The sequence below is a fragment of the Suillus discolor genome, assembly GCF_016758755.1.
Source record: "Suillus discolor strain FC423 chromosome Unknown F5147scaffold_67, whole genome shotgun sequence".
Lineage (NCBI taxonomy): Eukaryota > Fungi > Basidiomycota > Agaricomycetes > Boletales > Suillaceae > Suillus > Suillus discolor.
Genome location: NW_024541314.1, coordinates 173,900 through 198,941, shown reverse-complemented (window position 1 = coordinate 198,941; position 25,042 = coordinate 173,900). Strand labels below are relative to the sequence as shown.

The 25,042-nt window shown below is 46.8% G+C and overlaps 7 protein-coding genes across 7 annotated transcripts; 2 read left to right on the top strand and 5 right to left on the bottom strand.

Annotated features, from left to right (window-relative positions):
- Nucleotides 1-80: 80 nt before the first annotated feature.
- On the top strand, nucleotides 81-1,336 carry F5147DRAFT_715816 (ribosome recycling factor domain-containing protein). Its single transcript, XM_041438565.1, has 4 exons — nucleotides 81-577; nucleotides 634-731; nucleotides 783-921; nucleotides 978-1,336. Exons 1-4 carry the CDS (start codon nucleotides 125-127, stop codon nucleotides 1,056-1,058), a joined length of 771 nt encoding a protein of 256 aa, XP_041288427.1. The 5' UTR covers nucleotides 81-124; the 3' UTR covers nucleotides 1,059-1,336.
- Nucleotides 1,337-1,425: 89 nt separating this feature from the next.
- Nucleotides 1,426-6,684, bottom strand: F5147DRAFT_715814 (SNF2 family N-terminal domain-containing protein). Its single transcript, XM_041438564.1, has 25 exons — nucleotides 6,566-6,684; nucleotides 6,426-6,497; nucleotides 6,339-6,369; nucleotides 6,173-6,288; nucleotides 6,034-6,120; nucleotides 5,183-5,982; nucleotides 4,740-5,119; nucleotides 4,613-4,677; nucleotides 4,429-4,567; nucleotides 4,306-4,380; nucleotides 4,204-4,258; nucleotides 4,038-4,156; nucleotides 3,820-3,983; nucleotides 3,711-3,769; nucleotides 3,642-3,655; nucleotides 3,372-3,589; nucleotides 3,146-3,323; nucleotides 2,643-3,097; nucleotides 2,546-2,596; nucleotides 2,412-2,491; nucleotides 2,220-2,350; nucleotides 2,018-2,172; nucleotides 1,916-1,967; nucleotides 1,835-1,861; nucleotides 1,426-1,786 (listed from the first exon to the last, which is right to left on the bottom strand). The coding sequence occupies exons 1-25, from the start codon at nucleotides 6,638-6,640 to the stop codon at nucleotides 1,752-1,754; spliced, it is 3,633 nt and encodes a 1,210-aa protein (XP_041288426.1). The 5' UTR covers nucleotides 6,641-6,684; the 3' UTR covers nucleotides 1,426-1,751.
- A 3,078-nt stretch (nucleotides 6,685-9,762) lies between these two features.
- Nucleotides 9,763-10,023, bottom strand: F5147DRAFT_555194 (uncharacterized protein; the record flags this gene model as incomplete). The annotated part of the gene is made up of 1 exon (XM_041430487.1): nucleotides 9,763-10,023. A coding segment is annotated over one exon (261 nt), but the record flags the coding sequence as incomplete, so codon positions are not given.
- Nucleotides 10,024-11,343: 1,320 nt separating this feature from the next.
- On the top strand, nucleotides 11,344-13,344 carry F5147DRAFT_373517 (concanavalin A-like lectin/glucanase domain-containing protein). The gene is made up of 9 exons (XM_041429442.1): nucleotides 11,344-11,664; nucleotides 11,721-11,848; nucleotides 11,899-11,979; nucleotides 12,034-12,058; nucleotides 12,110-12,371; nucleotides 12,429-12,444; nucleotides 12,500-12,660; nucleotides 12,715-12,775; nucleotides 12,830-13,344. The coding sequence occupies exons 1-9, from the start codon at nucleotides 11,481-11,483 to the stop codon at nucleotides 13,118-13,120; spliced, it is 1,209 nt and encodes a 402-aa protein (XP_041288424.1). The 5' UTR covers nucleotides 11,344-11,480; the 3' UTR covers nucleotides 13,121-13,344.
- Nucleotides 13,345-14,530: 1,186 nt separating this feature from the next.
- On the bottom strand, nucleotides 14,531-17,146 carry F5147DRAFT_373562 (glycosyltransferase family 90 protein). Its single transcript, XM_041429443.1, has 7 exons — nucleotides 17,118-17,146; nucleotides 16,460-17,066; nucleotides 16,020-16,393; nucleotides 15,273-15,961; nucleotides 15,135-15,220; nucleotides 14,879-15,082; nucleotides 14,531-14,828 (listed from the first exon to the last, which is right to left on the bottom strand). Exons 2-7 carry the CDS (start codon nucleotides 16,906-16,908, stop codon nucleotides 14,759-14,761), a joined length of 1,872 nt encoding a protein of 623 aa, XP_041288423.1. The 5' UTR covers nucleotides 16,909-17,066; nucleotides 17,118-17,146; the 3' UTR covers nucleotides 14,531-14,758.
- A 728-nt stretch (nucleotides 17,147-17,874) lies between these two features.
- F5147DRAFT_373478 (ubiquitin-related domain-containing protein) lies at nucleotides 17,875-19,486 on the bottom strand. Its single transcript, XM_041429441.1, has 3 exons — nucleotides 18,566-19,486; nucleotides 18,420-18,506; nucleotides 17,875-18,355 (listed from the first exon to the last, which is right to left on the bottom strand). Exons 1-3 carry the CDS (start codon nucleotides 19,116-19,118, stop codon nucleotides 18,129-18,131), a joined length of 867 nt encoding a protein of 288 aa, XP_041288422.1. The 5' UTR covers nucleotides 19,119-19,486; the 3' UTR covers nucleotides 17,875-18,128.
- Nucleotides 19,487-24,268: 4,782 nt separating this feature from the next.
- F5147DRAFT_560984 (uncharacterized protein) lies at nucleotides 24,269-24,550 on the bottom strand (the record flags this gene model as incomplete). Its single annotated transcript, XM_041430587.1, has 1 exon — nucleotides 24,269-24,550. A coding segment is annotated over one exon (282 nt), but the record flags the coding sequence as incomplete, so codon positions are not given.
- Nucleotides 24,551-25,042: the final 492 nt, after the last annotated feature.

Sequence of the window (25,042 nt, the reverse complement as noted above, 5' to 3'; positions counted from 1 at the left end):
TGGAGGCACAATCAGTGACTAGCGGAGTTATAAAGTACGACGAAACTTTTGAAATCCAAATTAGGAAATTCAAACGTACCTGCAAAAATTAGATCCAAGTTTAAGAGTACCCTACATACTAATCATGTCACTACCCGGTGCTGTGCGGCTTGCCACCTCCTGCTCACCAAGAGCTGTGTCCTGTCGCAGCCTTCAATTTCTTCGCCCGACACAGAGCTTTGCACACAGTGGTATCTCTCGGTCACCCAAAACATCATACATCCGGCTTTACGCCTCGAGGTCGAAGGCGAAATCCACTGCAGACCTAGTCCCGGGATCTAAACAAGCTCTCACTTCTGAGGTTTCTCGTTTGGAATATGGAAAATCCGAGGCGAAGATGAGTGCCGCTGTCGAGTGGTACCGCAAAGAGGTAGCTGGCCTAGAGACTCGTGCAAGTGGTCGCGTCACCCCAGCCCTTCTCTCGCCAGTACGCGTAGAACTTCCAGGCAAAGGAAAAGACCTTGTGAAACTCGAGGAAGTGGCCACCATTGGCGTTCGAGATGGCTCAACCTTGATTATTACGGTGTTTGAGGAACATGTGAGCACCTCGTCGTGGTTAGGCTCGAGGACATTCGCTCATTGGTGCACCAGTAGAATTTGAAAGCAGTGGAACAGGCCCTATATGCCGCAAAGCTACCAAATATTATTCCTCAGAAGCAGGATTCCAGGACAATCAAGATTCCCATACCTAGGTCACTCGCTTCGTCTTCCTGTGGCATGGTCGTTCATCATTTCTCTTTTAGGCCAACAGTCGAAGCCCGCAATGCGTTGACTGCGACTGCTCAGCGAATGGCAGAGGATACCCGGGTACAACTTCGAAAAATACAACAGGCTAGTGTCAAAAAAGGCGACTACAAAAAGCACTCAGTTGAGCTCGAAGAAGTGAGTTTGACTTACTTTTTACTCACTTCATCATTTTATCTTATCCGACCTATTAGTTTCAGAAACTTGCAGATAAGAACTCTGCCGAAGTAGACAAGATTCTTGCACATATGAAGAAATCAACTGGGGGCCGGTAGGGTATCCCTCCATGGAGAGGCTGTACCCTATCGACATCTTTCAAGGCATCAAGCTTCAGGCCTCACTATCTGTGTCTATCATTATCGGTGCAGATACTAATTCAAGGTTCATGATACATGCGAATATTCCATATACGACAGGAATTTTTCGACATTACTATAAGTGAAGCCGGGAAAGGCGACGGTAAGAATATCAACAACCACTGCACTGGGCCACTGCCTGATGTACTAGTTGATACATTCGAAAGTGATAAATAATAATCAAGCTTGTCTGATCCTGTCCGTTGTTGGTTACAGAAATCAAAGGTCTGGCGTCCACGACGTAGGGTAAGGGTGTTGGTTTTGACTGCGCTCTCGTGCAACGAGTACAAGGTGGCTTCATGAGCTTGAGCGACGAACAATTTGGATTGGTTAATTACGCTGCTACTATTGTAGCTCCACATAGTTTGTAAATACGTAGACTGCGACATGAAACTTCGATAATTATACACTACTAATAGTTAAAGTTATTTACTCAGGACTGCAAAAGACCAACGGGCTCTAAGGTATAACATCTGCAAGGTATAAGTCTACAAATTCGATGGATTAGGATAATGATAACGGCCAGAACAATCTTACAACGGAACAAGAAGCAGGAAAAGAATGAAGCAGACATAATTGAAAATTTCGGGTTGCGCGGTCCTATGCATCTCATCAAAGGAGGTTGCCTCGGTGGTCGAGACCAAACACTAGCCAAGCATGAGCAAACGTGCAGGAAAGAGCAACACGCCACGTACAATTTGCCAGTTCACGGACACTCATCCCTACAATAGAAGTGCTCATTAGCAACGTGTCCAAGACTGATGGCGAATACCTACTGCCAATCTTCTTTCCGGAGCCTTCACCAAGGCTACCATCCGCAAGGTTTCGCTGATACTATGTATTAACAGAGTATAAACGTGAAGTATAATTTGCTCTACCTTGCGCTCCTGGAGAGCAAGAACACGATCCTCGACAGTATTGGCAATGACCAACCTGTGCACGAAGACATCTTTCTGTTGACCGAGACGGTGAACTCGGTCGAACGCCTGGCTTTCGATTGCTTCGCTCCAGCCAAGATCCAGTGAGATGACGCCTGTGAGGAGTCAGAACGCAGCGAAGTAAGAAACCGGGAAGGCTTACGATTAGCCCTTGTCAGATTCAACCCAACACCTCCGCATTTCAAAGACATAAGCATAACCTGTGCAGTATTGCCCATCATGAACACTCGGACAGCCTGATCCCTTTGACTGCGACTCATCGACCCTTGGTACCTAAACCGAAAGATAACATCAACTCAGATAAGCAGGTACGAAATCATCAGAAGATTCGTACTTCACATGGGGTACTTTCTTCTCTGCAAGGAAGTCAGAGACGAGTTTGAGACATTCGGTCCACTGCGATATGATTATGGTCTACAAATGTCATCAAGACTACCACCACTATATTGTTTGGAAGTCAAGCCGCACCTTGTCGCCAGGACTTTGTTTGGCCCACTTCTCTAGGTGCTCCATCATGTGCTGAGAGACATTAAAACGATTTCGCAAACGAAATGTGACAACCTACATTCATCTTTGTAGAAGGAAGGAAACGCGACATCATTTTGACTTGACCCATGGAACCAGGCACCTTCCTGGGGCTCCGGCCTATGACCACTTCTCTCTCATCTGCGTCAAGTTCATCAGCAGACTCAACGACCATCGCGCGGCGCTTTCTCAGACGTTTCTTGATGTCGTGCCTGGCATCTTTCTGTTCTTCATCCTCGCCATCCTCGACAATAAAATCACTCATGTCGTCGTCGTCATTTTCGGATTCACCATCCGAGTCATACACAGCACGCTTCTTATGAATGCGCCTGGCCCCGCCTTTGCCCCTCGATCCCCGGAGTATCATATCAGATATCTCGGGCATCTCATCATCGGAAGATGTCGACACGTCTCCAGACAACTCGGCATCAGTGGGTTCAAATGCTTCGCGAATGAAAATAGCATCCGCAGAAATGGGTGCGCGACAGCTAGGACCTGCAAAACAAAATGAGTGTGGCAAGAAGCTTTACGTGCGTGACTCACAAGGCTTCTCATTACTACGGTATTTACGAAGGTCCTCTGCGTCTTGGACAAAGGGAGCATTAAGGACGTTGGCAATACACTCGCGACAAAAGGTATGGCCGCATGCCGTCACACGGGCCTCGGTGAATGTATCCATACAGATGGGGCATTCCTCGCCATCGGCAGTGGCATCCAGGGACTATATTCATGTCAATATCATGAAATCCATGTGACAAGAAAAACACACCTCTTTTTCTGCCTGTATACGTGCCATCGCGCACTGGAAATATTTTGCTTTCAGCTTCGTGACAAAATCTGATGACACCAGTCGAACTGCGCGGGCCAACTCAGCCTTAAGGTCATGCCCGCCATCTAACTGATCTACTGCAACAAGGGCTTCGGAAGTCTCTTGAATAAGAGCGGGATGGGAGCACACTTGTCGAAGACGCAAGAGCATCACAAGGACTATTTTAAACGAGTCATTAACAACAATTGAGTTGGTGAAATGACGAAGTACCTTGATGATAGTTTCTAAACAAGTAGTAATTGAGATTTTCAATTTTTTTCTGAACAGTGGGCGACTTACTTCAAGACAGTGCCAGCGCGGAGAAAACGATTGAATTTAGCTTGAGAGCGAGCTTCGACCTGAAAGACGTGCAATGAGCGCAACGCATATATGTACTGGTAGAATATACCATTTGGTATATTTCGCGCTCCTCCTGGGAAAACTCTAGTTTCTCCATTTCTACATGTTTTGTGGGAAGTTCGATGAGTCTCTTGCCGTCTAACATTGAATCCTTCTTGCGACGCAGCATAATTGATATGAAGATAGCCTGGAGTCTCTTGCTTGCCAATTCAGCTATATTTAAGCACGGTTAAGTGAAGGTGAGATCTTAGTCGAATATCGACGTACGATTCTTTTTCTCGATGATTGAGACGTGTCCATTAAACTGTTGCCAATCGTACCAAGGACGGAAGCGAAGGAAGCGAAATAGCGCGTATGCATCAACTAGGCCGTTGATAATGGGCGTGCTGTCCGAAAATTAGTGAATAGTGGTCTTGATGGATGAGATGCTCACCCTGTGAGGCACCAGCGATAGGTCGTGTCAAGATCGGTGACGCTACGAGATATTCCTGCAGGGTCATGAGTATATAGGAGAGAGAAACGTGGCAAGTATTACTTGTGCGCCGGTTGCGAATGTTCTGTGCCTCATCGAGAATAACACGGTACCATTGGACTTGAAAGAGAAGCCCAACTATATACAAAGTCAGTCTAGGTGACCACAGTGATCACCATGACTCACATTCTCTCTTTTTCTTCTTATGTTTCCTATCATCCCCCGAATCGCTTTCGATAAAGGAATCGGTCTGCTTCTTGCGCTTTTGAGCCTTCTGCTTGGCTTTTTCTTCCGCCTCCAGATCTGGCCATTCCAGTGCAAGAGTCTACCAGAGTCAGTAATCGATGAAAGATATCACACTCAAACGCACATGATAAGTAGTTAATACGATGTCGTATTTCATCAAGTCGGTCTTTTTGCGAGGTTTGTTGGAGCCTCAATAGAAGAGAACGTGAGACTTGAATTCAATCGAAACCCATATACAATTCTGAACGTACCATGGTAAACTAGACACTTCAAATTGTTGGTGGTCTTCATCTCGATCTCAAGCTTCCATTGGTCCAGTAAGGCCAACGGAGCGACGATAAGGTTCGTCTTGCATATAGGGTCATTGGAGGGGTTGGCGACGATCACCGAGATTATCTGCACCGTCTTCCCTAAGCCCATCTCATCGCTCAAACAGCCTCCCTTGTCGCCACATTTCTCGCGTTCCAACGCCCATGCGACGCCAATAACCTGGTGAGCTAACAAAGAAATGGACATTCCTGGAAGGAGATCGTACAGGCTTTTCAATCCAAGTTTTTTGAGGGCCTTGTCGACACTGGCATTACCATCGAATTGCTCCGCATTGCCAGCAGCGATCAGAAACTTGTCAATACTGCAAACAGCACAGAAATGAGAACGTGAGAACGCATTCATTCCGAAAGATTTCGTGACGTACTCGCCCGGGTTCGCAATCGGTCCAATAAATAGGTCTTTACCCCTCCCGTAGAAGTCGCCATCCTCGTCAAAGCGTGCGTCACCGGTGTCAGCACCACCGAAGATACCAGGCAGCTCCCAATCCTCCTCCGAGTCTGTGTCCAACCCCATAGCAACGTCGAGACGGACCCGTGATCCCGATGCAATAGGGTGGTGATTAAGAGTTGGACAAGAATATCCAGTATTGTCGCCGATGTAGCGAGGGACTTGGGAAGTCATAGTGGAAGGTCCTTGACTGACGGTTCTGTCTTTCGTCAATTTAGAAAGCTTGGCTAGGGAGTTAAGGTCGTTTTGAATGTTGTTGATCCTTAAACGGGTTCCATCAGAACTGCGGTGCAAGGATGGTCGGTGGGCCACAGGAAGCACAGCCTTTTGATCTGCGAACTGTACGGGAATGTGGCCTTGCGAAGGCTGCGTGTTGGAATTGACAGGCGCCTTGGGCGGTTGAATGGTTGTGCGCTTAGATACGGAGAGAGTGGAAACTCCAGATTTGTTTTCCTCATTCTCCGCACCAAGAAACACGAGAGACGAGGAAGTGCGCTTTCGAGGAATGACAGTTTCAGCCGGCTCAGGCTTTACGGCAGTCTCAGCAGTTCCACGCCTCAATGGCAATGACACGAACGCTTTCATTACTGGGGCTTGTCGCGCAGATGAACTTGGGCTGGAGAGACTATCTACATTCAGATTTGCATCGAGCTGTGCCAACAAACCACCTCGTGGCGGCTTTGTATCGACGGCGACGTTTGACGTGAGTACGTTTGGCTGCGCAATCATTGTCATGATAGAGCTGGCAGAAAACGCGATTTTACTTACTGTTCCATTCTTGATCGCTTTTCCAGCATGAATGGTTTTGACGCGCAGAAGTCTTGCTTGTTTGTGCTTCGGTGTACTGGCATGGACCTAAAGGGGTTATGTCCATAGGCAAAAAAAACTCGCATACACAATACCATACCGTGTAATTAGCCAAACTACCAAAACCGTCTGCTTTGCCACCCGAGCGGCCAGATCTGGCACCCAATTGGATATTGATAGCAGCACAAGCCTGCTCCAAGCAGGTGACCACGCCATCTATAAATTTAACTCAACAAATTTTCACATTCACAATTGGGAGCACATACATCCTGTCTTTGGCTGCAACGTGACTCTAAACTATAATTAAGGTCATCAAAGAAGTATTGATGTGACACCGGATGATAGAAACGTACGTTGGTGTCATAAGGATCTATATCTAGATGCCGGCGAAGCGCTGTGAGATAGGACTTGGGAATAGACGCGTCCTGAAATATGTTCAACCTTGCCGCACAAAAAACGCCGCACAGACGAGCGCCAATTAATATGTACTTACCTTCACGTGTTTCGGAAGGCCGAGCTGCTCCCTTGCGATAGCAAGAATATCAGGCTGATGTGACGATGTGTCCATAGTGGCATCAAGATGTAAGATAAGCGCTAGCAGCAAAATGGAAGAAGTGCGAACTGAAAGACAGGACGCGACGTGATACTTTAAAGCGCGTTTGTTTGTCATTCTTTGGTTGTCCGCATTTGGATTGAATGACCCAGCTTTGACCATGGCCACGTTGACTTCTTCAACTTTAACTTTGTTCCATAGTCTGCGCAAGGGACGGCTACATATATCCTTTGAACGCTCGTCGATGATTCCATGGTGATTGCCTTCTATCCTGTATTCAGCCCTCCTTCTGTGATGTTGGATATTGGATCAGTTGAATGGAAGACCTCGGATGACATAGATCAAGCTCCTACCATTGACACTGCTAGCGGCCATCGACAACGTGTTTTGTGCAGCCTAGTGAAATGTCTTTCTCATTATTCGGGTGAAGGACCACAACCCGGATTCTGCCAATGGAACTGCCCATTTAATGACCCAACTTATCTATGGGATTTATTTGTGAGCGTACCTCATTCTCAACTTATACCCTCAGTCCGTGGTGCCATATGACCGTGGTTTGTATATAGGTTCACTGGCTCTGACTTCGTTCCTGACTTCCGGTAATCTACTAGCTCGGCCCTCTAGACTTAGGGGTTGAGGTCTGCAGCTTGAGTTTAGGAGCATTTTCACGCCCATATCAGTGGAAGAAGGCGCAAAGATGCACACGGTGCGCTGCAATGTCATAATAACAATCAGTGACATGTAAGATAAGACACAGCGTTATTTGACGCATGGATCTGTCTGGGCTATCGCTGTATCCGTAGGTCACATGGTCTGCGCACAAGGTTCGACATTACTATTTCTGGCTAGACCTGTATCCCGTGAGTTGTTATGCATACACCAGGCGAAGCTACTAATGCCAAGGCCAGCCGCCGTTACTGACTTATGATTATGAACACGTCCGTTATTTGTACTTCCGCGTGAGTGTAATTTTACTCTCTTTGGAGCCAGAAGTATTCCTTACCGTTGATCCTTGCTTAGTCTAGAGGTGCCTCTTGGTTCTCCATCGCTATTTGACAACCATGTCTTCAGGCTATGGAATGCAGACACATCAGTCTTTGAACCCTCTACGCATTCCGAGATCTCTTCGAGTGACATTAAAATATGTTCAGAAGTAAATTCGTTGATAAACCCAGCAATAAACTCCTAGTAACTCGCATATCGTGCTATCAACCACACTGCACCGATATGAAAGCAAAAAAACAACCACCACACAGGAGTGCAGTTTGATTCCCATGCGAGCCTGCGAGCAAATACATCAAACTAGTGCTTACTAAGCGAGCACGGTGACTACACGTGTCATTCGACACGCGTCCTTATCTTCCTCCTTTCGCATTTGCTTGCAGCATTTAGAGTTGCAGAGCCAGACCCAAACAGAATCGCGGGAGCGGTGGGTTCAACTAGTAGTCGCGTAAGCATCAGCATCTCGTAATGACATCATTGCCGAGAACGAGGCCCGGGCTGATTATAGGGCCACGACGACAGACGCCGTCGAGGACGATGAGGATCTCTTGATTGTTCCTGCTGAGGAGCAACAGGAGCTGCCTAATCCATGGCCTATCAACACGGACACTCCTATGATCAGCCTCTTCAGAGGCTATAATGCACTCACTCCCGGTTCACGTGCTGGATTCGAAGCTCTAGTGCAGTGGCGAACAACTGTCATTGTTTCCTCGTATACAACATGTCCTTTGTTTCAATGCAATCTCTCCTCTACAGCTTCGTATCACTTCTGAGTTCACCGTGGTAAAGTTTATAGCTTTCGGATACTGAATACATCATTATTTGTATCTTGATCTTATTTAACCTGTCAATTTGAATGCTTGCATTAAACGCACAAGTATCTTCCTGTCGTTCTTGTGCGTCACCTCACCCCTTCAGCTCAGCGAGTGACTAGTAAACGCATACGAAGAGCAACTGCCAAGCGGTGAGTAATGTAGTTGAATCCGGGCCGCAAACTACTCATACTCACGCAAAGTTCGTGCGGACAGTATTTACAAGTTGACCCATAGAAGCACCAGCTGGGGCAAGTGCCAGCGTCACTGGCAGATATCAATGTTGCTAAAGCAACAACAACGGCGAGGACGAAATAGACACGCATTGTTATGAGGATGTGATGGAGGATCAAATCAAATATTTTGGAGGACGATATAGAGGATGCCTCTTTTATGTAGTCTTCGTTATTGAGCAGTTGCTGTAACTGTTTGGCGCGCGGTCCGACTCCAGGGGAACTCTGAATATCATGAGGATCAATGACCTATCCACTGGAATTACCTTTTGAATAGATGGTATCTGCAATGCCAGCAAATTGCCAGCTAAGAGATCTGCGTTGTGTAGTAAGGTATTGACAATTAGGTATGGAACAGTCAAGATACCTACCTGTGAGTCTCAGATAGCACGATAATTCGCACTTACTGGCATCTCAGTGTGAGTGTAAATCCATTTCAAGGTTACATTCGTGGCAGAAGTGGCTAGTGAAGGTCAACACATTAGTTGACGAGTTTTACACAAGGTCCAATCTGTGTCATTACAACGTGGCGTTACCGTTACTATGATTTTAACGTCCTAACATAAGTACCAAGTCCAACATCCGATAACACTGTCCTCTGATACATATCCACAACAACATGACACGAGGCAAGACGCAAGTAGTTTTCTTGGCATTGCCTTCCGTTACATGTCCTGACATGGTGGCATAAACTCATACCCATGGCCCGCCATTCAATGGTTCATGTCGAGTGCGTACAATGATACCCTAGGAACAGGCATCACGGTCGTAGGCAGCTTCCGACTTGGGCGAACAGGCTGATCCATTTGGGGATCGTCTGTTATTACAGGTTCTGGTAACTTGCGACTTGAATATGAGTTCTGCCTGTTGTGGGTCGTCTCCTGCGAAAAGTAATGGAATCATGCATTGATGATAACAGCTCAACCACTGACTGTGTTATAATCAAGAGATGGACTTTTCGCTTCATCTCTTGTTAACGACGCTGATAAGATATGCATCGCCTGATCGGATGATTTAGAGCCGCATAATCACTGTGACCAATTACACACACCTTATTATTAGGTTTTGATGGCCGTCCCAAAGACGCATTGCTGAATGCGCGAGAAAGAGTGAGACGCTCCCGCCTCAAATCTTGATACTCTGATAACGTTTCATCCAGTCGGTTGTGCAGTTCTGCCTGCTCCTTGCGAAGCTTCGCAGCCTCCGCTCGGAAAGAGTCTCTCTCCCGACGAATCTCAACGAGATCGCTGAGTAATCTAGCGTTATCTGCCTGAAGTTGTTGAATGACCTTCCGTTGACGAGAGTGGACGCTTTGTAACTGCTCGATCAACATTGTGGAGGGCTTTTCCATGGCGTTCGGAATGGAGAATGCACAGAAGGTCAGAATTTCGAAGTGGCTTGGGCGTCGATCACCGGAGGTAACTTCTCTTTTTATTAGTGGAACGATATCACACCACTACGCATCACCATCAGGACAGCATTATGGTTGATCTGAAAACGTGCACACCCACCAGAAGCCCCACGTAGCTAATACTAGCAGTGACATGTTGTATACGTTAACGACTGTTGTTCCGGGGTTGAAACGTTGACCGGCGTGATGGGACGATAGGTTTCTATTTTCGCTGCTGCATCTCATGGTATAATTTGTACCTGGGCTGTGTTGCCGTTGATTCCTTTGATGTGCTCGGTGCAAGGGTTATAGAGTCTGTGCACTGCTTCTGACTGCCTCCTGTTGAAGAAGGCCGATATTGACACTGCGATTGTGGCAGATCATGATGTGATCATGTAATCCCGCATGTAGGGCCTTGTGCTAAGTAGCTGTGCATCTCGGATGCATCAACACGTATCAATAAGCGCCAGCATGCAAGTTCAATGTTACCGTAGCATCGCGTTGCAGGATATCCGAGTCAATGTCCGCGGCACAGCCTGAGGATCTGCCAGTGGATGAGTTCAGCGCTGTGTGGAAGAAACCTATAGAAGACAGTGAAGTTGTTCCGGCCTTGAACAGCCTTGAACCCGTCGGTATGAAGATTAAATATCAAGTGCTCAAGTGATAAGAAACCTTTAAGCTTCGTGCTGTTGAGCCAGAATACTTACTGTGCTAGTAATACTAGTACTTTGTGTTTTGGCTGGCTTTTAATGGGTCGGCAATTAGAAAATTTAGAATCGAGTTTGAAAATGCATCGCCATGACTCGGAGTCTCGGACGTTCAACGTTCAACTTCTCGCGATCGCGCAGGGCTAGCAACACAAGGATAGGAATTTAAATGTCCCTCTATCATCATACACTGAGATATCCAGAAGGTGTGTTTTTGTGTTTCAACCATGTCTTGTATATTTTCCCACGCATCTACTTTGCTTCCACAGCACCTGATTCGAGGCTTGTCAGCTTGAGCGATAGTCCTATGTGCTCCAAGTTTCGGATCTTTAACGCATCCTATGTTTGTCTCCAAAGACATATATATTTTTGCATCGTCCCTGACCACCTGACATGGCGTCGGCTTTTTGTTCGGAGATGTGACTATTCTTGGTGACCACACGTAATTACCCCACTATCAGCACTATCATAGTACAGATACGAAAGGCCAGGCCTCCAGCGCGTGCTTCGGTTACGCACTTCTTCTATCAAGCGCCTCATGCTTGCTCGGATTCAGTACTTAGACGTGCGGGCTAGTCGCCGAAAAAGCGACAGCGGCGCGCCGTTAAGTATGTAATACTTCATTCCACAGGGTCTCCAGCTCCAGACCATCCCTTCTCCAGCTGGTAGCGCGGCTACTCTCGCCCGACCATCGCCGCTCGAAGTATATGAATGCCCTCGAGCTTTCCTCTACTCATGTTTTCACACTTCGTCACCATGAAATACTGGCTTGTGTTTGGGGTCTTTGCGTCCTATATATCTTCTGTGAATGGCTATAGTCTCATCCGCGAATACTCGGGGCAGAGCTTCTTCGATCGCTGGGACTTTTACAACGATTATGACAACCTAACTGCAGGTGAGCATCGTATCCGCCATTCCTTATATTCTGCTACAGTATAAAACATGATGCAGGTAATGTCATGTGGGCCAACGAGTCCTATGCAGCCAGTCAGAAGCTGGCGTACATAGACAGTCGAGGAAATGCCATTATCAAAGTGGACAACACAACAAACGTGCCTTTGGGCCAGAACCGTAGCACAGTACGCAAAACACAAGAGGCGAGCACCGGGTACTTATTAGCGCTCGACAGGTTCGCATAACAAGTCAAGACACATATGATATCGGAAGCGTTTGGATAATCGACCTCAGTCACATACCGTTTGGATGCTCGGTATGTTATGAGACTTGATTCACTTGCTGTTAGTATCTGAACTATTTACTTGAGGTATGGCCCGCATTTTGGACTTTTGGTGCGCGTGATGCCGTTGGTTTTGATTTCACCCACTGACGCGACTTTGTAGGGCCCAACTGGCCGGAGGATGGGGAAATAGATATCATCGAGGCCATCAATATGATGACTTTTAACCAAATGAGTATTCATACCACGCCAGGATGCACTGATAATGGATCAGAATATCAACTTGGTATAAGCGGTCCAACGACCGACTGTTCTCAACCCCCTGGATGCACAGTGGCGGAAACTTCTCCGAATAGTTATGCAGGCGATTTTGCGGCAGCTGGTGGGGGAGTTTGGGCAACGCAATTTGATGTATCGGGTATCTTGTACGTAGTTGCACGTGTTGCATCCTCACCATCCTTATGGCTAACAATCACTTGTAGTATCTGGTTCTGGAGTGTGCGGCGTACTCCTGGGTTTAATAAATATTGTAATGTGCTGACATATTTTTCAGCGCCCCAACATACCTGCTTCCATCAATCAAGCTAACTCATCTTCGGTGGACGTCACTCAATGGGGAACTCCGCATGCCAGTTATTTTTCTAACACATGCAACATTACCCAGTTCTACACCCCGCAGAACCTGGTTTTAGATATTACTCTTTGCGGAGTCTGGTGAGTCCTGCCATACCTCGTAGCGCATGACCTTCATAATCATGTTACATATAGGGCAGGTGTTGGATCAAACTATGCTTCGACGTGTGCCAACGCAGGTCCAACAGGTCAATGTGTGAGTGCTCATAGCTGAAAATGACATTTTTTATCTCAAACGCTTGTCATACAGTACGAGGACTGCGTAGTCGGGCCTGGAAGTCCACGATATGATGATGCATATTTCAACATATCATATGTTCGTGCATATACCTCTGCTCTACCATCTGCCACTGCCACTGGAACGACAACCACCCCTCCTACAAGGGTAACGGCTACACGTCAAAGTGGGAAATCCACCCGGAACTACGATAACAATGGGTGGAGCGCGGTAGTGATGTTTCTCATTGCGGCCCCGATTGCCGTGATCGGTTCATGGCCACTCATGTTCAAAAAGCTGCATTACCGTGGCATGCCAGTATAACCTGCGTAGTTTTACTTCACTCTTGACTGCTTATGACTCAGGGATGATCGAGATAACTTATGACTGCATTTATATCTAGATTGCACGATGGACAAGGGACAGATTGATGTAGTATTATTATGGACATGTGAACAACAGACTTTCTTTTGTACCATGATCATGTGTACAGATGGACACTGTCATGCTGCGGCAATCTATAGCTTCAAAACGTCCTATGGTTGACCTTCACATGTCCTTGAACAATTTTTTCAGGGGTACGATATTACATAATACTTTTCTTTTGTGTGCCGGCAGTGAACTTTGCTAGCTTCGCGCAGGAACGAATTCGGTTCCCAGATAACACATTTTTGTCGGCTGGCTTTGTCTGGAGTAATCTGGACCTGGTAGTTTGATCATTCTAGAAACCAAGGATCACACAGTCAACGAGTAACCCAGTCCTATCGCCCCCCGTTCTCTTCTCCGATGTGATCTTATTCTGGCTTCGACGTTCTTTTCGAACAACACGTTCCCTCACGTCAATTCGCGTGGAGTTTCGACGTACCTTTCATCAAAACTTCCGTACATTTCACTGATATCGCTCTTATTCGCAATAACGATGTGAGTTCTTCTGCGATTTTCCCCCTTTTGTTACCATTGAGACCAAAGATATACGGCATTGCTTCTCGGTCAGTGGTAAAAGTGCGCTGCCGTGCAAGGCACGAGCGGCAGGAAGACGGTCGGTCCAACGCAACAGGGGCTGTCGCGGACAGTGCGGAGGGTGCACATGATGATGGGTCTCAACTCTTGCTGTGCAAGGACGAACACAAACGACATCCTGCTACCGTCACTGAAGATCAATCAGACAGTGCGATAGTAGTAAGATGCTGTGGCTTTCATCTTGTTCGTCGTCGGCCCAGAGCGAATTGGCAATCTGGTGTTTCAAAAGGACCCCTTAATCTTCTTCGCGTGCCTATCGAACTATAACATTCCCCGCATAGCATGATTATTGATTTACGTATCCTAGGCACAAACTCTGGCAAACAAATGCTCTCTGTTCGCTCCAGGTTCGCTCCCGCTTGCTACATATGTAATACCAGCTGTTTGTTCTCGTCGTCATCTCCTCTATCAACTGACCCATGTCCATCACCTCAACCGATGCGAGTCGTTAGCTGTACGACTATGGCTGAAGATCACGCATCATGATCCTCAGTTTCTTCTATGAATAGTTCGACTCCACTTTTTTGCCAAGCTTTTCCCTCGTCTACAATCATCGATATCGATCATCATCAATACGCCACTTTTCTGTTGATCGCCATGAGGCGCAACTGCAAGGCCAATTGAGCCAACATATATTAATAGTTGTGCGTTATCTCTAACTGCTCGATATTATCTGGGTGACACGCTATGGCAGACATCTAGATGCATATTCAAAGTTCGACATTGCAGTGAGTACTTGAGTAATGACTAGCTAATGACAGTTAGATCTGAGAAACCGGCCAGGTCCTTGGAGGGGATCAAATGACCCCTCTCCTCAAAGCAGTCCGATTGTGCAACTGCCATCCATGAGAGCATCATGGAATAATCGGGCAACTCGTCAAGAAAGATTACCTATAGGGTCCATCAACTCGTGAGCCTAAATAAGTATGATACACAGTACTACTATGAGTCCTCTTTGTATGTCATGGCATCACGGTCAAGGCTGGAGACGCGTGCATACTCGAGGAATAAACTTGAATCGACCGGTCAGGATGACTACCTGTTGAGAAAGATGGATCCTACCGAAACGTGTATGCTGTCAGATCTTCCCGTCTCCAGTATCTTTGGCTCCATTCGCGCCCGGCTGTTGCTATCTTCTTCGCCAACTCGTCATGCGCACCTTCTCCTTGGGGTCCCCCACGAAAGAAAGTAAATGTATCATATAAATCAGACAAATCAACCTGTACGGGTACATAGTGCACCCAAGGCGCAACTCGATCCATAAACCTAAGAACACGACTTGTTTATTTCGCACGAATCAAATGAAACGAGCACTCACCACTCAGGATATATCGTAGCTTTGAATGGAAGGGCATTTGACGTGATGAGCCGCTTGAACCGCCCTGACCACCCATGTCCATCGATCTGAAAGTAGCGAATAATTAAACGCAATCGTCGAATCGAATCCAAGACTAACATCAAAAACATATTTATAATGGCCAGCCTCTTGAAGCGTCTGCATTTTTCTCCAGTCATAAAGTCTATCCAGCTGATCACAGAGGTCTAACGCGCAGGAACCTGCCTTTCCGGCGAATTGAATGTCGATTAATGCAGGATTGAGGTATGCTTTGCGTATAGGTACGGGCTCTCCAACAGGCTCAGAGTCATTCAGAGGCGAACGAAGCACATCCGCTGTTCCTGCCATATCGTTGACAAACTGTATTAGATGGTCTCTGTGCCCTTGCCGCCACCTGGTATGGGTGCCATGAAATATGCCAGTATTAGTACCGCGCCAGAGTAATCTTTCGTCTATCCTCTCTTCCCATGGCGGATTGTCTGAGACAGGAAGGTCCTCGACCCAGCCATAAGGGACAGCCGGTCGAATATCATGATGAACCACTGTCGAACAGAGAGAAAAACGAGGAACGAGTGTGTTTCGGGGATCTGGTCCTTTATCATGTGACAGAAACTGGCCGTGGTTGTGGAGAAGAGAAGGATTCAGGCACGGGTCCATCGAGAGGCGGTGGTCGGAGATGAAGGTTTTGTTAGGTGCACGCTGAGGGGGGTTATCAAGATCAACGGGATGTTGCCACGCTGGAGATGATGATTGGCAGGCAGAGAGCCATCCAGACCGCTGTGCCGGTGGTAATTCATTCTGTTTTAGAGCTTAACATCGTGTGAGCAAAGCTTGTTGCAGCGCAACAATCAATCAAAAGGGACGTACTGTGACCAGCGGCAGCCGCTTCAAGCGCCATCGATTTGATACCATAATCTGATAGCATACTGGGATTGTCATGAGGCGAAAAAACGGCGCGGAAAGGAGGAAGAGCATCTTCTACATCCTGGAGGAGTTTCAGTACATTGTTAATGCGACCAATAAGCCTTTCGGTAGCATCTTGTGGCAAATGGTAGTCGACGATTTCGATGAAGGAGTTTTGACCTGTTTTTGCAAGAACAATAGTATTTTCTTGTGCCTCTAGTTGCTCTCTGTTCGTCTGGAAGTCCAGGGGGTCAATACCCCAGTAAGGTTCCAGGTCTTTATATATCTCGTCGTATTCGTCTGGAAGTTGGACGTTGTTTGCCACTACATAATCCCACCTACAGGCCCAACGGGAATTTTTCTATGAAGCTCGTTCAAACTTGGTTTCCATGCTGACCACGTACCATTTTTCGAAGTGAATTGGAGGAGGCCTGTGATATCTTCGTTTGTATTCTGCAACAGCTTCGGGTAGTGTCTTGCTTGCGCTTCCGAGCTTCTTCGACCAAGCCTTCTCCGCTCGCTCTATAAGCTCAAGAATCGGATGACGTCCATTTGGGTTGACTATGACCAACCCGTCATCGCCGTAATAGTGATCACTGAGGGGAAGGGGCTGACGTTCCTCCTGCACTTGAACAGTGTCTACAATGTCATCAACCAAGTCTAGTTGATCATCCTCTGCAAAATAATCGTGAGATATGGGAGGGAATGGAGACGTGGGAGAATCTGGGTCCAGTGTTGATATTACAAGTTCGAAGCTGTTATTGGGTGGTACAAATACGACGTTGCGCAAGGTGATCCCTAGAACGCAGGAAACCACGATGATTGCAACGGACCTGTGAGAGACTCGACCCATGGGGGTGCCGGGGAATGGTAAGTGAGAGAGAGTCGCTCACGGCCATTATAATGAAATTCATGACAAGTCAGGGAGGGTAGAAGCCTCGTCGGATCAGCACTCGGAGATGATATTACTTTTTATGAGGTAGCTGGCACCCAAGTTTGGGTCGTATAAGTCTAAATTTATGTGTTTGGCTTATCAGAGTAATCAACGTATCAGGGACTTACTGAAAACCGGGAGAACCTTTGGAGAATCATTTTAGAACTTTGTACGTATACTTGCAACGTTCACACACGCCTGGGAGCCTCAGTATAAACAAACACAAATACACTATATTTGAATGCCGTGCTGATGCTGAGATGCGTTTCACCTTCTGAAAGAGAGTCCGGCGCTGGTATCTGGTCAGTCGAGGAGAGAAGCTGACTGAATAGGTGAATGATTCCCAACCTCGACCTCCGAGGAAGCGAATGCGCTATTCTCCTGACTGAGATGAATTTAGATGATACCCAAGTCTCCTGGCTCTTCTCACTCTTTCAATACACTACTTTTACTCGCTTTTATGGTTAGCTTTAATGCATATTTAGTATCTGTGACGTTAGTACTAGTAGTTCTGTCGTTTTGCCTCGCCATCTTGCTCATGATTATCCAGAGGGGACCAATTGCAAGTCCTTTATCAATTTGTTCCTGTTCCCAAGTATATACATCATCCCCCCTTGCAAAACCCGGATGATGAATATTTAAATGCAGACAAGAGGCGCTGGATGATGTATTTTGGTTTGTTTACACATGAACCCACGTACAAATCGGATAAGGGGGTGTAAGCATAAGCATAAACCGTAAGCGCGTAAGCTCCCTGGTGTGAACGTCCCCATCGTGGTTACTGCGAGCTCCCAGGACGCTGACTCAGAACCAGATCAAGCAAAGTTCAAGTTTGTCCGAATGTGTACTATGTATCATAGGTGAATTGAAGTTGAAGTTGAAAAGAAGTAATGATCAGATCTATTAGCTGCAATAGTATTATATATCCACCCGTTTTGCTCGAGGAGCACGCGAAAGATACGTTGCATACCATCGTAAAAAAAGCTAGTCCTCCTCCATATAAACAAAGTTCTTCCGCATGATGTTAGCACATATCATGCGCATTTGCGCTCATTCCGAAATGAGCTTGATGCATCTTGGCTTGACATGTTCCCAGACCAAAGCGATGAATTTTCTGAATCGTTGGACCCCTGCCCTCATTAGCAAATGATGCATCCACAACATCCCGATCCCACGGTATCGTCACCTTCGCGTACGATCTCCGGGTCGTTGCTTATTACTGTTCCCCTACGCGAAAATGCATTGCTAAGGCGTCTCTTCTTCATAGTGTCGTCAACCGTTGAGATGTTGGAGGGGCGAATGGAAAGATGAACGATTGTAGGCAGGGAAGACGAATCCGACGGTACAGAAGTTGGGAATGAAAGATCTTGTGATTATGCCATTCATCCATATGAGCAAGACAAAACATTACGGGCGTCAAGTATGCTCACGAGTAAGAGTGTCCTCATCTTGCAGAATCTTGCCTAGGTAAAGAATTCGTAAATGCGATGGGGCTTGCGGACTTTCATCTTGCCAGTCTGTGGATGAGAACTGTTATAACAACGAGATCCAGGACTGAATGATTTGAAACCCTGACCTGCAGGCCATGCATTCCACACCAGCTCTTTGACCCTTCCAATTGTTATCGCTGGATCGAACGACATAGTCCGCCTTCGGCCAGAGACGAGGAGGAATGACAGGGACACTTGAGGTGTCTGGGGTACAACATTTTCTGGTGTAGTAGGTTCGTCTGCGGCAGACGGTGCAACTGCTTCAGTGTTGTTCACCGTAGCGTCTGGCGAGGCTTGTCCCAAGTTTGAGTTCGGAAGGGCAGGGTATGCTCCAAAGGTCGGAATGCTGTCAACATCGACGCGGGTGAACGATGTCCGGGCACTTGCGGAGTTGTATGGGCCTGCGGCAAATGTAGCACGTGGGAGCATACTTGAGGTGCCGTGAACAGTGAAAGGGCGTTCAGCAGGAAGTGGAACAGGAGGATAAGAAGTTCTACGACCTAATGAAGGGGAAGCACTTGCATGTGCTGTGGATGGACGCTCGCGAGCGTCTGGCTGCGGCAGGGATAATGGTGGATTATCTGATGAAGGTTGATTTTCCATAGCTTGTTCATGCGAGGCAGGGGTAGATGTATTCATCACGCCTAAGTTTGAATGTAGGGGTCGGGATAAAAGACAAAAACCGACAACTGGGAGTTGAGACGTTCCTGAACAGGCGCGTTGGAAAGCAACTTCACAGCAAGCCTGCAGGTGTCAGGCTGCTGGGTCCACTGATAAGATGAAGCACAGAATGAAAGTGAAGGTGTGAATTTAAGCGCAGTCGGCAGTTCACCCTAGGGGCGAGGGAAAATCCGTGTTAAAAAGCCAACAAAAGATCGGTTGTTTCGATTTGACGGTGTGAAGGCCCTGACCGGTTGACCACAAGAGTCTGATCACCGAGCACACGAGGCGGTGCTGATCAAGCGACTATTGTGACACTGGGGCTCGCAGGGATAGTCGAGGCTTTGTGTGAATGGGACAGAATCGCTTGTGAGACGGTATGTTCACGATGGGAGGAATGGTTAAATATGACGGTCGCCTGCGATTGATGACGGCTGGTTGGAGTTATATTTATCAGACAAAGCCCCGCAATCCAAGAGGGAGGCGTACAAGTACCCACGTACTTAGCGGCGCGAGGCTGGGTGTATAGCAGTGCTATGTCGTCACGGATCTTACTTGCTGCTGAAACCGACAAAAGATACGGCTGGTGAAAATAAGGTGAGGAAACGATTGATAGCTCATAAGAACACAAACATCCTACTCACTATAAAAAACTTATATGAAGACCCAGGGAGACCTGACACGGTAGGTGTGGAGAGGGAGCTATAACCGTTGTTAAGTTCTTCGAAAAGCGGCAAGCGGTGTACGGCAAAAGCTTCCGGGACCACTGCCTTCCAGTAAAACTTCAGGTCCAACAAAACTAGTGGTATCCTGAGAAAAATTGATACGATCGTCCAAGATGCTCCTCACTGCTGCTGCTGCTGTTGACGAAGAAGAGAGAAAGGAGTATGATTCATGGGATGAGACCACCACTCAGATTGTTTTCCAGTGTTTACTTGGGCTTTGCAAATTATGTTACGAGGCCAAATTTGAATCTTAGGTGTACCTTGATACTCAGTTTTAATTACCACGATGACCAGAGGCACCGGAAGAGTTCCTATAACTCATGTGCCTCCACAGACCTCTCAGTGACACATAAAGTCTACTTGTTCAGCAAAAGTAAGTCAGAGATCGATACTGATTTGTATTATTTTGACGAGCTAGGTGTTTCTAGAACAATCAATCATGTTACACTGGAATCTGGATCTGTGAGAAAACTTTCCCCGTTCCATTCTCGTCATTTACAGCATCTAGGCTCCTCAGCACTGACACCATCAAATTTCGTCTTCGTCTCCCTAAGGGGTTGAATTTTGTCCACTATGATGAATGTAATAATATTCAGGTACGCTCCTTCCGTTCAGTCGCTCAAACTTGAATTCAAACCCAATGAGAATTCTATGTCGTCTCACTGGAATGATGCACCTTGGGATTGCTGCGAGGCAGCTGGAGCTGATTTCTCTATAGTCCTCTCGGATACATACCTCGCTGAATGCTCGGACGAAAGGTTTCCTCCATGGGGCTTTTAGGATCGGCAATCTTCCGCTTCGAGGACTGGTAGTTTCTTTCTCACTGAAACACATAAACTATCGCCTAGGGCTGCACACCATACCGTATACGGTAGACGGCTGTATACATATGGTATAAATATGGTATACGGCTAACCCATACACTGTACATGACATTGGTGGTGGACGAAGTGGATGGTATGGTATGGTGAATTATACGGATGTATATGGCAGTGTATGGTACATACGGAATGCAAATCAACTACGAATGACCCAAACGAAGCCTCGCCTTCATGAGCATCAATGTCCTGATAGTCTCAGGCTTGAGACTAGCACGCCGCAGTGAAACCGTGTCACGACCACCAGAGAAAACTCGTTCAACAGCAACAGCAGATCCTACAAAGAAGAGAACTAAGTACAGACACCTGGGACATGGAGTAAGTACTCACCAGGTATTGAAACTTTGTCACCTCGTGCTAATTTGAGCTCGTCTTCAGTTGGAGGTGTCCCACGAGACTTCATGACTAGGTATAACCGATACATAGGTGGAAAATGTGTCTTAAGATGCCCAATCAAACCTAATAGTTATATTGTATTAGCCAAAACATATGCTAGTGATGATACTACTTACCATTCAGACTGCTTTTCATCGCCCACGTGATGGTGAGGACCTTTCGATTACCCAAATAACACTTATAGTGTTTGTCTCCTGCGTCACCAGCCTGACCCGCAGCATTCAGCTGTACAACCTCATAGAAATAATATATCGGGTTCCGCTTGGCAGCCTGATGATATTGTAAGTAATGAACTCTACGGGACAGCAAATGACTATACCTTGGCAGTGAGGACAGCAGGTACGACATCTTCTTCGATGAGACTATCTTGTATAGCTGCTGTAGTGATAGCGGCTGAAACCCCGCTGTTGGTGGGTGCCTGAGTGGTCCGAGTTGACCTTTTGGCCAAGCGCTTGCGCTTGTTGCGCCTGTTTGGGTGTTCCAAAACTGTTTTTGAAGGTAACAAGTGAGCGATCTTGTTTTGCATAAGGTTGAGCACACATAATGTTCTAGAGCCGTATTAAACTTACCTCTTCATTTGTGATTTTGATGACATCACTTTCTTGATCAGAGTCTGATGTACTAGTATCTGACTGCGAGCTTGAAGGACTAGTATAGTCACTCCCTTCATCATCCAAGTCACCCTCAATGGTAAGACCATCGAAGTGATTCTGGGTGGTTTTTGACTTTTTGCTTCTCCGTGGCTTAGACTTCGCAGCAGGAACATCTTGACTACCTTCCAATTCCGCCGTGATACTCTCAGTCAGGTGTGCAGTATTTTTGACACGGTGCCCACGACCGAGGACAGTCTGGAATTGTGGCTCGTTGGCAGGCGAGGACATTGTGGGCAGAAAGGCCAGCTCAGGATACAAAAAACAAGTAGTAACTAGGAAAGTTTCAGTAAATATTGTAACAAACATACTGACAGTGATGCTTCCATTAGTGTAAAGCACATGCAGAAAGCCATCAGACTCGTCGCTGTCATTGTCGTTGGTGGTGCAGGGCATGGTGGTTCAGGGCAAGAAGCTACCGGGTAAACCAGCACCCTGTTCCGACCATATAAGCCGTAAAGGTACCGTCGACGGCTGTATGGAAGACGGTTTGTACGGTGTATGGCTTGGCTGTACACTGTACCTGTCTGCCTCCCTTTGCAGACCCGCCGGTATGGCAACCATATCCGTCGACGGTTGCCGTACAAACCGTCTATTACGGCGACGGTGTGCAGCCCTACTATCGCCCATCGAACACTGAATATTACTACGAATATGGAAAAGGTGATGAAGGGGTCTGACTGTCTTGCAGATATCTGAGAACCTACGACGTCCAACAACTGAATCTGAAGACCAACTGCATTCATGGAGGAATCACAATCTTGCAAATGACAGGCAGAACAAACACATGAACATCCTTGGTAGAGATCCCTAGCTGGTGCTGCATCAATGTTAACATTTGCAATAAGTCTTCATGCAAACATGCCAATTGAAATTGTATACCATGTGTTAAAGCATATGAATGTAATGTAGAATGGAATAGAGTTTCGAAACTGAGGAACAATTCTTTCAATATGACATCATTGTAATGTCATTGATGACAAATGACAACACTGACAGAGATCAGACAGTGATAATGTGATGAACATATGAGATCAAGGGGGGTATCATATAATGAGTCCTCAGTACATGTATCTGACAGTATATATAGGGATCCGTGTCACAAGCAGTGTCCAATCAGAAGAATGAATAGGTATCATCGAAATGTGTCATGTGTTGCATCATAGGCCGAATGCATCATAGGTAAGCATCATGCTTACACCCTTTCCCTCCATCATTGAGACCTTTCTTTCTCCCAGACATCAAGCACCTCACAGTCTTCTATCTCCCTTCGTGGCAGCCATTCATCATCCTCCTCGCCAAAGCTGACCCAATGAACCAGGTACTGTTGACCTCTTCCAACCTTTCATTCCTCCAAGATCCTATCGATGAAGTTCTCCAGTTGACTGTCCTCCATGACCACCAGACCCAGTGTAGAGACTCATGCCTCTCCTTGTGCAATATTGCAGTTTTCACCAAGGAGTATACAGCACGAACTTGTAGCATCACTCTGTATGCTTCCTACAGCCATTCCTACATGAGGCGCAGCTTTCCCGCGCAATGCACAACTCGCACGCGTGCCTTTCCCGTGCTTCACGATGTATATGCGCGTGCGCTTTCCTGCGCTTGAGCGCCCTATAGCGCCAGCCATCCGGAAGCATCCATCCACTGTCCACCAAGTTCCCTAGTGCGTATATTTCCATTTCTCACATTTGCATATCGTTCCATCTTTATTTTTATCATGGACCCTTACTTACATATATCTTTACATACCTTACTTGGTAGCGCTTCGGCTCCGCATGACAGCGCTTAGGCGCCATACTTAAGCGCCAGCAGTACATACTATTACTCACTTACTCTCCCACCAGAATGACAGAGGACTGAACCAGAACAATACCCATTTACTACCCAGCAGAGCATAGTTGAAATCTATTCCTTGGCACCTCGCATATAATATCTCTCAGCTTGCATCTCCCACCTCTTGTCTAGTGCCTAATCATCACTTAAGCAAACTCACTCTTACTCTCTTGTTTCCGCATACACACGTGCACATTCCTGCGCTTCGCGCATTCTCGCGCCTCGCGCGCACCTGCGCTTTCCCGCGCTTTGCATTTGCCAACCAGTAGCGCCTTCGGCACCTACTACTAGATCCTTGCTGCACTCACTTCCCCTTTAGGGTTGAACGCACTTGTCGTCTCAAGTATAGCAGACTAGGCAACACGCGACCTTACAACATTTATAGATACAGTCAGGACCATTGTTCGTGCCTCGCTGTATCGTTGAACCTTCACCGGACATGGCAGTTCTTGCGATAGGAAGAGCGCAGGGTCGTTAGCTTTGAATGCTAGCTGGCTGATGTGGAAGGTCAGGAAGATGTTTGGTGAATTTGGCAGATTGAGTGTATAAGTGGATGTTTCAGGATGTGCATCGATGACTGTGTAGGGACCATTGTATCTTGGCATGAACTTTGCAACCTGGTTGTCTCCCTTCTGGATGTAATCTTGCCGGCGGTTGGCAAGCATAACATGGTCACCCTCTTTGAAGACCACCTGAGGTGATTGCTTTTTGTTCACAGAGTTTGCTTGTGAAGCTTTGCTTGTGATGAGACTGTCTTGGGCTTCCATAAGGTCGATATTCAGCTTGTTCATCAGTGAGTGTGCACGAGTTTCTTCAGGTTCCTGAGCTTGTGTGATGTCCTGTACAAGAGGAGGCAGCATCTGCAGCATTCGTCCCAGCTGTAGCTGGAAGGGCACAACACCAGTACTTGCATTAACTGTACTCATCATATGGAAATGTACCTGAGGTAGAGCGGCCACCCAGTTTCTCTGGTTCCTATTAACGTAGTACCATAGGCACTGCGTCACTGTCTTGTTCGACTGTTCAGATGCGCTGTAGGTATACAACACAGAGTGGGGCTATACAAAGATGGCTCCAAACTGATATCTTTATGTTGTGGTCTTGCACTGCCTAGTCTGCTATACTTGGTGACAAGTGCATTCGACCCAGGGGTCTGCGGTCTGGGAATAGTTTTGGGGGTCAGTGGGTGATGTGAGGTCAATAATCCGAGCATGGGAAACAATGTCCGAAGGTATAATTATGATGTCCGATGCAAAAGCGTTGGGTCCGATGATTTTTGGGTTATTGGGTTTGGGTTTGGTGTATCGGAAACTAATAGTGATGTGATAGCGAGTGTCAGGAAAGCGAGCGGTGTGCGCAATAATAACGATGATGGATATGGATGGTGAAGGAATAATGATATTCGCAATGTCAACTAA